The following is a 12,815-nucleotide window of genomic DNA, read 5'->3' on the forward strand; positions in this document are numbered from 1 at the left end:
ATAAGGACACGGTAGGATAAGGGTAAAGAAAACACTTGATTGACAAAACATTCAAAGGCCCCATAGAAATGAATCTTGCTAACTATGTGGAATTGCAGCTTTACATTAGTGCTACATCCCATTTAAGAAAAACAATCTAAATGTTTTCCTGTAAGATAATGACTGTGTTTAACAGAGCAGGAAGGGCATGGCTGTCACAAAATAACTACATCCTACCAAATAATGGACACCAGGGGTTTGTGTTCTGCATTTTTGCGGTCCTGCTGTCACATCTTTTGATGGCTTTTATGGCTCTGCCTATGAGGGGGACCAAGAGGGGGATTTTTTGAAAAGTGCAATTTAAATATGCAGTTTTTATTTGAGACCATTTCTTTAGGAGAGATAAATTATCCATGTTTAAATTATCTATGGGTCTTAGGGTTGCCAGGTGTCCGGTATTGAACCGGACTGTCCTGTATTTGGATACTCTGTCCTGTAAAAAATGAGAGGTACTGTAATACTGGACATGTATGTGTCCGGTATTTTCCTCCCTGGACATAGTGACCTGACGCACCTTTCACCATTGAGTCCAGTATTTTTGGAGAAGCCACCTGGCAACCCTAATGGTGCTAGATAATTCATTACAGTGGAGGTTATTTGTTAAAATGCTATAGTGCCAGTAGAGCACTGTCGGACAGAAATGCAGATTGTCTTGAGTTGGAGTCTTTTAATGTGGTAATGTGAAATCCGCAGTCAAAATGTAAGTGAGATGATTAATGTTGTCTTGGCAATTCGACCTGTCTTTGTGTGTCATGGTGTACAAAAGGTACCAGAAATATTTCTTATCCCCCATGGTATTCTAATGCAGCAATGACAAGCAAACAGAAACGTTTATGTAATATTTAAATACATTTATTGGAACCTATACATTTCTCTACATACTGCTGTCATCCCATCTCAGACACGTCAAACTGAGTCACATGTTCAGCAGGAATTCCTTATGGTGAAGGTTATGATCTTTACGCACTTCTCACTGACCATCATGTTGATGAGGACATTTTGGAACGTGTTATGAGTTTGTGTTGTCTGCTTCTTTTCCCATCAGGTGCTTGGTGCTATGCTGAAAGAGATATGCACGGCCTTACTGGAAGCTGATGTGAACATTAAGCTTGTAAAGCAGTTGAGAGAAAATGTCAAGTAAGTGAATCGGAAAACAGTGGTACCCATTTGGTGGGTGGTATGGTGTGTTAATCGAAAGAAACAGGGAAACATTGTTCACTATCTCCACTCTTAATAAAATGCATATTGTGTGGAAGAGACACGGGCCTGAAATTAGTGTCAGGATGGCATCTGATGTGTGAATTCTTAATCCTTTTCCATGTGTGCACGCACACTGTATTCAGAAAACAAACATCATATCTTGCAGAAAATGTTAACAGTTATAAAGTCCGTCAGTAGAGTATTGCTTTGGAGAATTATTTTATAATGTAATAAATATTGTTTGGAATTGGTCACGGCATGATAACCTCATCAAGTGCATAGTTATAAAATGGTGTTTAGTGAAGCTGAAAAGCACGTTATAAAGTGCTTGAGACAGAGCAGGAAATATGGTCCAGAACTCCTACATAAAACGGTTCCTGATAAAGGATGGTCGCTAGGAGAAGTGAAAAAACTAATTTGTATCGTTCAGGAGTGGGAGCAACGGGATCAGCGCGTTATCGATTATGCAATCAGTCAGGTGTTCTCGTCTCTGGGCTTGTGTTTCAGCAAAAGGACATTTTGAACCATACTTTGAACTCAAACTTTATAGTCATCTTAGTATTTCAGATTATATTACAACAGTTTAACAGATTTGCGAGTTACAAAGGAGAAACTCTGTTTTCTCGTTTCATGAACCTACCGCAGTGTATCTGGTACTTGTTGACATAATACAGTGACATCGGTTTGATTGTCTACATTGTACTTCTTATATTATGTTAATCTATTTAACAGACCTACAATTCTGCATGATATGATGAAAAGCAAAGTGTGTATGTGTCAATCAATCACCTGGAGTGTGCCGTTTGGCTGCTTCCTTGTTCTTGTGCGGTATAAAGTACAGTAGGTAGGAGTAGCACATTAAGAGGAAGTCATATGCGGTGATTATAGGAGTTAAACGTTGAATATGTGCGTTAAAGACAGTGAAGAGGCAACCAACCTATCTTTTAATTTTAGATCTGCCATTGATCTGGAAGAAATGGCGTCTGGCCTGAATAAGAGGAAGATGATCCAGCATGCAGTCTTCAAAGAGCTTGTCAAGGTACTCTATCATATGCATCTGTTCTGGACCCTTTTCCAGATAAAGTTTCTATTTCTGTATGACCCAGATACTTATAAGGACATATTCTTTGACAATAGACTCTCAAAGCTGGGAGCAAGCGCATTCCTGTTAGTGTAACGACAGGGATTTGTCCTATGACTATAATACCAGCCGTACACTGTATTATTGCCTATATATTACAGTTGTAACATTTTTTTGTTCTCAAGCTTTTTCTGGTCCTGATATGAAACGTTTTCCACAGAAGCTGTTTTTTTTTGTGGAAGGGTCTGATTTCTCGTCAGTGGTGACGGAAGTAATGTCACTGCTGGCAGAAGAGGCCATTAGCAACCCCCCCGCCCCCTCCTCTCACCCTCCTGTGTCAGCAGGCAGCATGGGCAGTCTTTGTCTCTTACTCACACTCGCACTCTCTCTCCTCATTGGTTCTGCTCAGACTCCTCTGCCGGGAGGAGAGATGGGGTTGGAGGCTGGCAAAAGGCACCAGCAGCAGGACACGGAGCATAACACACACACACCACACACATTGACTGACACACACCACATAGAGAGAGAGACACACACACACACACAAAACACACACACACACACACACACTGACTGGCGCCCGCACGCACGCGTTGACGCACATTGACACCCACACTGACATACACATACACACACACTGACATACACATACACACACACTGACATCAAACGGGCAATGGATGGAAGGGAAGTAAACATAATTATGCCCCTTTACAAAGCATTAGTAAGACCACACCTTGAATATGGAGTACAATTTTGGGCACCAATCCTAAGAAAAGACATTATAGAACTAGAGAGAGTGCAGAGAAGAGCCACCAAATTAATAAAGGGGATGGACATTCTAACTTATGAGGAGAGGCTAGCTAAATTAGATTTATTTACATTAGAAAAGAGGCGTCTAAGAGGGGATATGATAACTATATACAAATATATTCAGGGACAGTACAAGGAGCTTTCAAAAGAACTATTCATGCCACGGGCAGTACAAAGGACTCGGGGCCATCCCTTAAGGTTGGAGGAAAGGAAATTTCACCAGCAACAAAGGAAAGGGTTTTTTACAGTAAGGGCAGTTAAAATGTGGAATTCATTACCCATGGAGACTGTGATGGCAGATACAATAGATTTGTTCAAAAAAAGGTTGGACATCTTTTTAGATGGGAAAGGTATACAGGGATATACCAAATAAGTATACATGGGAAGGATGTTGATCCAGGGATTAATCCGATTGCCAATTCTTAGAGTCAGGAAGGAATTAATTTTTCCCCTTAATGGGGTTTTTTGTTTGCCTTCCTCTGGATCAATAAGTAAGTATAGATATAGAATAAAGTATCTGTTGTCTAAATTTAGCATAGGTTGAACTTGATGGACGTACGTCTTTTTTCAACCTCATCTACTATGTAACTATGTAACTATGACATACACATACACACACACTGACATACACATACACACTGACATACACATACACACTGACACACACATACACACTGACACACACACACACACACACACACACACACACACACACGCTCACATACACATACACATACACACACACGCTGACATACACACACACGCTGACATACACATACACACACACTGACATACACATACATACACACACACACTGACATATACACATACACACACACTGACATACCCATACACACACACACATACACACACACACACTGTCATACCCATACACACACACTGTCATATCCATACACACACACACTGACATACCCATACACACACACACTGACATACACATACACACTGACATACACAAGGAATTCACAGTTACTATAAATAGAAGTGCAAATAGCAAAAAAACCTGTTCTAAGTCAAACTTCTTTGCGCTTTGGCACTGAAATTGTGTTTTGATTTTTATTTAAAAACATCACCATTACAAATACAATTTCTGTGACAAAACAGTGACAAAAGACAAAGAAGTTTCACTTAAAATGCGCGTGCTTGGCACACACTTTGTATATTTTTAAATAAACAAAAAAAAAAGAGAGAACTGAGATTTAGCCCCTTAAAGTTGCTGTTCCACTTAAGACCAAAGTGAATGAATGGGTCAGATTTTGGGTGTCGGTTCCACACAAATAAAAAAAGATATAAAAAATACTTGTCAATGTCTGCACATTTTCCTTTTCCCCCCACTTCCAACGGAAGCTCTGTTTGCTTATTCCCAAATGTAAGTAATTTGATTTATATACTCCCAATCTTTGTATAAATCAAAAATATTTTTTTCAATCAAGCCATAAAAAATGTTTATCCATTAAGTATATCACTAGCATTAGTTCAAAGGTCGCATGTGGGACTGCATCTTTAAACACCTCACTGCTATTTATTTACTGCGATTGTTCAAGCTTTTATTTTCTCTTTTGACTGCTTTTTTAAGGGGAAACTAAAAGACTGCAAGTTTCAGGCATCCGGCAGCAGTTTAAATTCAACACAATGTGGGGTCAATGTATCAATACAAATTTTCAGCCTGCACGTAAATCAAAAGTGTGACAGATTCTTACATTGAATGGACATTGATACTTAGGGTGACTTACTCAACCCTTTTGAAGCAAAGTACAGTGATGTATTAAAGCTAGGAAAGAAAATATGAAAATGTCTCACTTAGACATACGAATAAACCGGCTCCAATTCATCATGACGTCAGTGACAATGCAGTCTGCGGGTTAATAGACATGAATCTGGAACTTGTATCTGGGCAGCGTTTGTCCTTTATAAGGAGTTCCGGTTATAGCGCATGGGATCACTCCTTGCCCGCGGCCCTTGCTCTCCATGCTACCCCCGTATAGTTCCTTATTTGCGTTGTTCATGTGATGTCACTGCGCGATAAGGCAAATAAGCCACCTCCCTGCGCGTTTCACAATACGTTGCTTTGTCTGGGGAATATGTTTCAGATACAACTCTGCTAAGCCGCTAATGGCATTAGTGTCACACTGACTTAATGATGCATTGGAGCGTTTGTAAGTAAGAATTTGGGACTATTTTTAAATATTATTTATTTACCAACTGTTTTTCTTTCCCCTCCCCCTATTTATCATGGTCTGACCCCCAAAGAAGGTCTTTGCAAAGATTGTTAAACCCTACTTTAGCACATAGCTGCTATACAAGTGTTTCATGGATGTTTTATAACTATATCCCTGTGTGTATTTTCAATTTGTTTTATGTACTCTGTATTTGCACTATGCTTGGGTTGAACACTATATAGGTGTATTATGGTTCGCCAAAACTTTCTTTGGTACACATCTGCCAAATAAATTATTGGGGTGGCTAATAAGTTTGCTCACAAAGACCTTTCCATTGTATTATGTGCATGATATGTGGACAGATACGGCATAATAACATTTTCTCTATAATAGCTGGTGGATCCAGGTGTTAAAGCTTGGACTCCCACCAAAGGCAAGCAGAATGTCATCATGTTTGTGGGCTTACAAGGAAGTGGAAAAACGACCACATGTTCAAAGGTAAGAATGCACATTCACTGCAGGAGCCCGACTGGTCCCTCTTAATGGTCAGTTGACGAGCTGGCTTAGCTGTTGAATAAGTACAGAAAAAAGAAAAGAAAAACAGCGCAAAAAAACCTCATCGTGTAGTATTTAAAAAGTATTTATAGAATAAAAAGGTGATTATTGCACGTACATCAAAAAACAGCATACCCTGTGTGAATACAGCGTTCGCTCCGACCACAGCTGATGGGAGATCACTCACAGAGGTTTTGAACTTCCCGCCGAGTGGCCCACCGGAGACTAGAGACTAGCGCCATTAAGCAGACTCACACTGCGGGGTGAATCCCTAATGAGGTGTGCACCCCACGCTGGGACGGTCATTGAGGACCAGAGGATCATCCCGAGACACAGTGAGCCCACACGGAGCAGTTTCCAAGAGTGGTAACATGTCCAAAACATGTCCTGTTGATATATGCTGTTTTTTGATGTACGTGCAATAATCACCTTTTTATTCTAAAAATACTTTTTAAATACTACACTATGAGGTTTTTTTGCGCTGTTTTTCTTTTCTTTTTTCTGTACTAGTTGGACAGCTGAGCCATCCCCCAGGAACAGCAGCTTAAAACCTCCCTATAAGGTTGTATATTATTTTGTTCACAATATCACTTAACCTCTATATACCATTAATGAGCGCATCATCTGTTTTTAGCTGTTGAATGCATTTTGTGTGCTGTCCCTAGGATTTAGTTCCTGCAGTGTGCTCCTCTTGGAATTTTTTATATGTTCTCCAATTGTCCAGTAGTGTAATATCTTGTGAGCTAGTTTCTTTGGCTGAAAGAAGACGTAGGTTCAACTCTATAGACCTTTGTAAACCTTGCCTATTTTTTTTTATCTCTATAGTTGGCATATTACTATCAGAGAAAAGGTTGGAAGACCTGTTTGATATGTGCTGACACATTTAGAGCAGGTAATTATGATGGATCTGGAACCTATTACATGCCCATGAATAGGCGATTCTTGAAGTTATAATTGTTCTCACCCCATTCGTATGACCTACTGTATGTCAGCTGTCTTGTTCTGCAACTGACGTTCAATCTGATGATCTTTATTTTACAGGAGCCTTCGATCAGTTGAAACAGAATGCCACTAAGGCTAGAATACCGTTCTATGGCAGGTAAGTGTGTGATTAAAGCATTCTGTACAAACTGCTCTGAAACCCAGTTAAAATGAAAAATATATGCTCTGATTTCCCTAACTTGTCACAATGAGGCTTGTATAATCTCTGGTTTACAGTGTGTGCTGCTGCATTACTTCCAGTGAAGTCACTGATAATGAGGGATTTGAGGTTCTTGTGATACGTTTTTTTTTCTCTCTCGTGTGTGCTGCTTTTCAATATGCTGTGAAGCAGTCTTACCTTTGTTGGGGAAGACCGAAGCACCACTCATGATTGATTTATTTGAATGGTGTTTAGGGGTTCATTCTTCCCTAACAAACATATCGAGTAGGAGTCTTTTTGTTTGCTGCAGAGAGTTCTTGGCTGCCTATTCATTCTACTACGTCACTCGTGGTTTAGTATACCCACCTAAACCGCTTCTTTATCCAACAGTTATACCGAGATGGATCCAGTTAACATTGCATCAGAAGGTGTGGAGAAGTTTAAAAATGAGAACTTTGAGATCATCATTGTGGATACAAGTGGACGCCACAAACAAGAGGATTCTCTGTTTGAGGAAATGCTTCAAGTTTCCAATGCAATAGTAAGGAACTAATGCCATGAAATGGGGACTCCTTATTTCGTTATCCTTGTGAACAAGTGCATAAATTATGTGAGTGGTGCATAGGAATATAGAGCATTAGAATTTTAAATAGCGTGCAAACATCTGGCAATGTAAATACTGCACTTGCAGTCATATGGCTAAGCAATTTTAACTGTACAATTAAACAGAAAAGTGTTTCCATTGCTGTCAGAAGACCACGTGCAGTGCATATTTAGCCATTTTGTGCAGTGCATATTTAACCATTTATGCCGACTTTGTGACCTTTTTTACCCCACCAAAGTTGACTTAATCACAGTAAAAGTAAAATCCAGTATTAAAGCAGGCATTCTCAAAATGTTGCTTCATCCAGACTACTTATTGATGGTAGTATGGAGGACCCCATACTTAACTCTTCCGCAATATAATTGTATGTGTAAATTGTTTGTCATTCGTGGACAATGATCTGAAAAGCAGTCTGTCAGTAGATTAGTGCTGAAGGTTGTTTTGTGTTAATGACGACAGTTCCTGGACTGCGTGTGAATACTTTCATTTTAAGCATTTTTACGAACCACCATCAGTCATTGGGGGCCAGTAGTACAAGGTCTACCTCTTAAGGGCCTGAGTTATTCATAAGGATTCCTTGGCAATAAGCTGTCAGAAGCACACCATTTAGAGAGTAGTCGGAACAGAGTTTCCTAGATCCTAGAAAACTGTAGGTTGTTGAATGTTGATATATTTTAATGGCGCATTATAATTGTTCCTCGATTTTGGTTTATAACTCCTTTTGGAGATCTTGCTTGTCTCTTGAGATATACTGTATCCTGAGGGAAGGAATGGTAAAAGAAAATGCCATCTCAACTTGCAAGTATTAAAAACTGGCCATCAATTTGTACATTTCAGCAACCAGACAACATAGTGTACGTGATGGATGCTTCCATTGGGCAGGCGTGCGAAGGACAGGCCAAAGCTTTCAAAGACAAAGTGGATATAGCATCAGTCATTGTGACCAAGCTGGATGGGCATGCAAAAGGAGGAGGAGCGCTGAGTGCGTAAGTGTCTTACACTCTGTTCCCAGTAATCTCATGCTTCAATCTACCCAACCCCACACACACACACACACACACTACCCAAAGCTGACGTCTAACCATCCTTTATGTAGTTCGTTTGTGCTTTTTGACCGTAGAATTCTGAGTGAATCGGTGAATATTTTCAGTTTTAAATATTGTTCTGCCCATTTTGTAATTAAACTGTATAAATAAATTAAGCCAGTCTCTTAATGTAGCTGTTCTCTGATGAAGATGCAGCATGCTCCAAAATGTTCCTTATACTGTCCACTAGAAATATTTGAAAAGGCTTAAGGTGCTGTTTGTAAATTCCTGTAGGAACCCCTCGTGTTCTGAGAGCCATACACAGGTATGAACGTATCGGTGGAAATGCACATACATGGTTTGATAGGCCAGGTTACCCATTCTTCATGTGACACTCCTTGCAACACAATATTAAGAATAGCAGCATTTAAGTTTTGGCAGAGACGGACTAGATGGGGGCTTAAATCTCCCACAGCATGGTTGCCAATAGGAAGCCGCAACATCATCCGTCACTGCTTCCTATTCGCCCACGTGACGCAGGGGATTTAAACCTCCATTGGAGCACGTACAGAGGCAAGTATCTCTAGAAGCTGGGGGTCACCAGAGCGGACAGTTGGGGTTCAGTTCTGGAGACCCACTGCTTCCAATCCAGGGAAAGGAATTTTATTTAACATGGAATACTGCTTTAAACTATTGCTGAAAGAGGTAGAGCCCAATGGGAGAGGACATCCAGACTGTTTTCAACCATTTGTGCTTGGAGGGTCATCAGGTTGGTGACCAGGCTTGTAGAACTTTAAAATAAATGTAAATAACTCCTACTTCTTCCATTTTCAACCCTGCTCTCATCCCACAGTGTCGCTGCCACAAAGAGTCCTATCATTTTTATTGGTACTGGAGAACACATAGATGACTTTGAACCATTTAAAACACAGCCTTTCATCAGCAAACTGCTTGGTAAGCTGCCACGGTGACCATGTGTAGCGTTCTCTTTCTGTAGGAGACCCATTGCGCCTTGACTGATAATTTTGAAACAGAGAAATTGCTTCTTACCTGAAAACATGGATAGCATCCCATAATGATTGTCACTGTGTTAACCACAACCCTTTTTGTTTTTTTTGTCTACTCTAAAACTTTTGGGACCTATGAACTCCACTTACTTGATAAAGTAATTTATTATTCTAGGTTAAACTCTTTTGTCCGTTAAATCTAACACAATGCACAATATATTCTTTCTCAATATATTCTTTCTGGATAAAGAATACATTGAATTTCCTCGAGTAGACGTGATGCAGTCTCCTCCCGAAATCTGCTTTGCTCTGTAGCGGTGAAGTTTTTAAGTGTTTTTGTTTGTTTTTAAGCAGAGTTTATGAAAAATGACAGCGTTTCAAAATATTTACATAAGTTGTTTTTAAACCTTTCCAGCGGTTGCTCTGTATGATGCTGGCATTGCTGCACTTGATCTTCCTTAGGTGAACATAAACCTTTGTAGAAAGCAGAAGCATTAATGCATAGCCCATGCGATCTACATGGTACAATTGGAATACTATAACTTTCATTTGCAAAGTTTTTAAACACTGATGCAAAAATGCTTCTTTATAAGCAAAACAAGTGCTTTAAATCCTTTTTAGCTTTCACTAATAATGAAAAATGTAAATGTTTGTGTTATGAGAGTCTGAGATTGGATCAGAGGAGAGATTGTGAAATAGGTAAGAAGAGAACCTATAGGGCGTACAAGAGTGCTTAAGTGTAGCTAGAAAAGCAATTAAATGCTGTGGACACTGGGTGAAGCGTTGAATTGGAATAAAGTGTGGCATGAATGAGGGACAAGTGAAGAACTGAACAAAGGAACCATAGGTAATTTGGTGTGAGGTGTGAAAGAGGCCTTTCATGAGGGCGGAACGAGAGAAGTTATGAGTGGTACCACCTGAACAGAAGCAAGGGTGGGAAAAGTCCACATTTAGTAATAGTTGAACAGAAACATTTTTTTGATTGAATTAATGTAAACAGTATGTGATTCCTTATTTTGCCTGTATTCAGTACAATGGCTGTAACACTGTTTTGTGTTCCTCAGGAATGGGTGATATTGAGGGATTAATAGATAAAGTGAACGAGTTAAAGCTGGATGATAATGAAGCCCTCATAGAGAAACTGAAACACGGTAAGATGGTCAGGAAATAAATGTGTTGTAGGACTTCGGTGGGTGGAATAGGTTGGGTGTTAGATCAGTGATCCTATACCAATGTATGTATCAAATGTCACTAATAACCTGTATTTTACTGGGTGATCAGACCTAGACATAATTTGAATAATCCAGTAAAAACAGAAATTCTCGACAGTGAGTTTAGCGGTACAAAAAAGACTTGCAATTTGAGTTGCATCTCCACTTTTAATCTTTTCATTTCATCAAACAGATTGGGTAAAACCTAACATCTGAGATCGTGTCTTTATAAGTCACACAATGTTTTAGTGGTCATTCTTAGCACTGACTGTTAATATCTAGTATGTTTTTTGAATTACAGGTCAGTTTACGCTGAGAGATATGTACGAACAGTTCCAAAATATTATGAAAATGGGTCCCTTTAGCCAGATACTGGTGAGTATCTGTGACAACTGGTTCCATATTCTGATTTGTCATGTTTAATAGTCTCTGTGGCATTTGGATGCCAATTTTCAATGTGGAGATGATTGATCTTGGGTTTGTGACCATTAGATTGGCTACGGCTGTGATTATAGTGCGTGCGACGCAAACAAAATACATTAGCTCTATCGGGCCTGCCATAGTGCGTGGGAGGAAGCGTGACAGCACAGCAGGATTTTGAGCTGACAAAAAAATTAGATTTTTCGCGTGACAGCTGAGTCACTGCCGCGTTTGAGCCAATCGGAGCGAACCAAGCCGGATGTCGCCACACCTCCCTGTTGCTCGCATAAGGGAGTCCACAAATCGCTCAGGCGACAGGTGCGTGCGCGCCTCCCTGCTCTTCGTTGTGCGCACGCACTATGGCCGCAGCCTAACACTTGCATGACCTTACTCTTGCAGTGCCTTTAAAGGTGCAATCCCTGATCAATAACCTAAAATTATTTTGTAAAGAATGTAACAATCTACATTTGCTTCCTTAAACAGATGTAACTGTTTAAAGCAAAGATGTGGCTTATTTTCTCTTGAGTAGCTAAATTAAATCAAACCTCTACAATGTCTGATCTCACCATGTGACCTAACTAACTTAGGGGTATTTCCTCCTGCCTGTTTATTTTTAATAAATGTTTAATCACTTAATGTTTGTTAGCTCTTTATGCAGTAAAAGCTTAACACTGTACAGAACATTAAATATTAGTTAGGGCCTTCTTATGGGGCTAGTTAGAGGCAATCGTGTATTTTGAGGATGGAATATTCCAGTGATCAGGGGGAGGTAAAGTATTTATTTATATAGAAAATTCATAATAGAGAAATGTATTGAATTATTGTGTTACGTGAATAGGACATTACACTGAAGATTTTCACAGTGTGTAAGGGGAAAAGTTGGGATGGATTAAGTAGGTTCCCTATTCATTGCAAATAATGGAGAATCACCATCAAACCAATTTGGCTTGTTTTTATTTATAAGTATACAAGTATAGCTCTATTATTCCTACAACCTTAATGCTTTACATTAGTTCTGTAAACTGATATTGCTATACTCTCTTAATGCGTTTATTCAATGTTGCAATAAAAGTTGAATGGAGTTTATCAATGTTTCTTTCATAAATGAAAGGGAAATAGTTTTATGTTCTGATCAGCAAGAAGTGTATGGATAATGTTCTCTTTAGTGGCAGAGCTGTATCAACGATAAAGCAAGAATAGCCAAACATTCTCGTATAATCCCTTCGCACAAATCGCCGTTGTCCTCAAGTAAGACAATACACACTTTCTCTCTACATCCCTTCTATGCCAGTACAAACGGAAGGGGAAATAAGCTCTGACCAATTTGGGATAGGACAAACTTAACAAATCTGGATCCATCGCCCTCTGCAAACACACCACTGAGAATAAAGGTAGAGATCTATATCTCTAAATGGAGCGTTTTGTTTGCCCTACCTCCTGCTGTGTGGGGCTTACTTCCCTGTTCATTTGTGCTGGCATGAAAGGTCTAGAATAAATTTAAATGGCAAGAATGATTTCCAGTTTTTGGGATGTAAATGT

The 12,815-nt window shown here is 39.5% G+C and overlaps 1 protein-coding gene across 3 annotated transcripts in view; it reads left to right on the forward strand.

Moving 5' to 3' along the window:
* Window positions 1–12,815, forward strand: part of SRP54 (signal recognition particle 54) — a 46,940-nt gene that overhangs the window by 2,903 nt on the left and 31,222 nt on the right. For all 3 annotated transcript variants that reach the window (XM_075613886.1, XM_075613888.1, XM_075613885.1), the window contains exons 3-12: window positions 1,085–1,176; window positions 2,194–2,278; window positions 5,707–5,811; window positions 6,694–6,760; window positions 6,910–6,967; window positions 7,400–7,550; window positions 8,451–8,599; window positions 9,492–9,592; window positions 10,710–10,796; window positions 11,158–11,231. In XM_075613886.1, the coding sequence (XP_075470001.1) occupies window positions 1,085–1,176; window positions 2,194–2,278; window positions 5,707–5,811; window positions 6,694–6,760; window positions 6,910–6,967; window positions 7,400–7,550; window positions 8,451–8,599; window positions 9,492–9,592; window positions 10,710–10,796; window positions 11,158–11,231 (969 nt within the window). The remainder of the gene's footprint in view (window positions 1–1,084; window positions 1,177–2,193; window positions 2,279–5,706; window positions 5,812–6,693; window positions 6,761–6,909; window positions 6,968–7,399; window positions 7,551–8,450; window positions 8,600–9,491; window positions 9,593–10,709; window positions 10,797–11,157; window positions 11,232–12,815) is intronic.

This window comes from Ascaphus truei, chromosome 9 (genome assembly GCF_040206685.1).
Source record: "Ascaphus truei isolate aAscTru1 chromosome 9, aAscTru1.hap1, whole genome shotgun sequence".
NCBI lineage: Eukaryota > Metazoa > Chordata > Amphibia > Anura > Ascaphidae > Ascaphus > Ascaphus truei.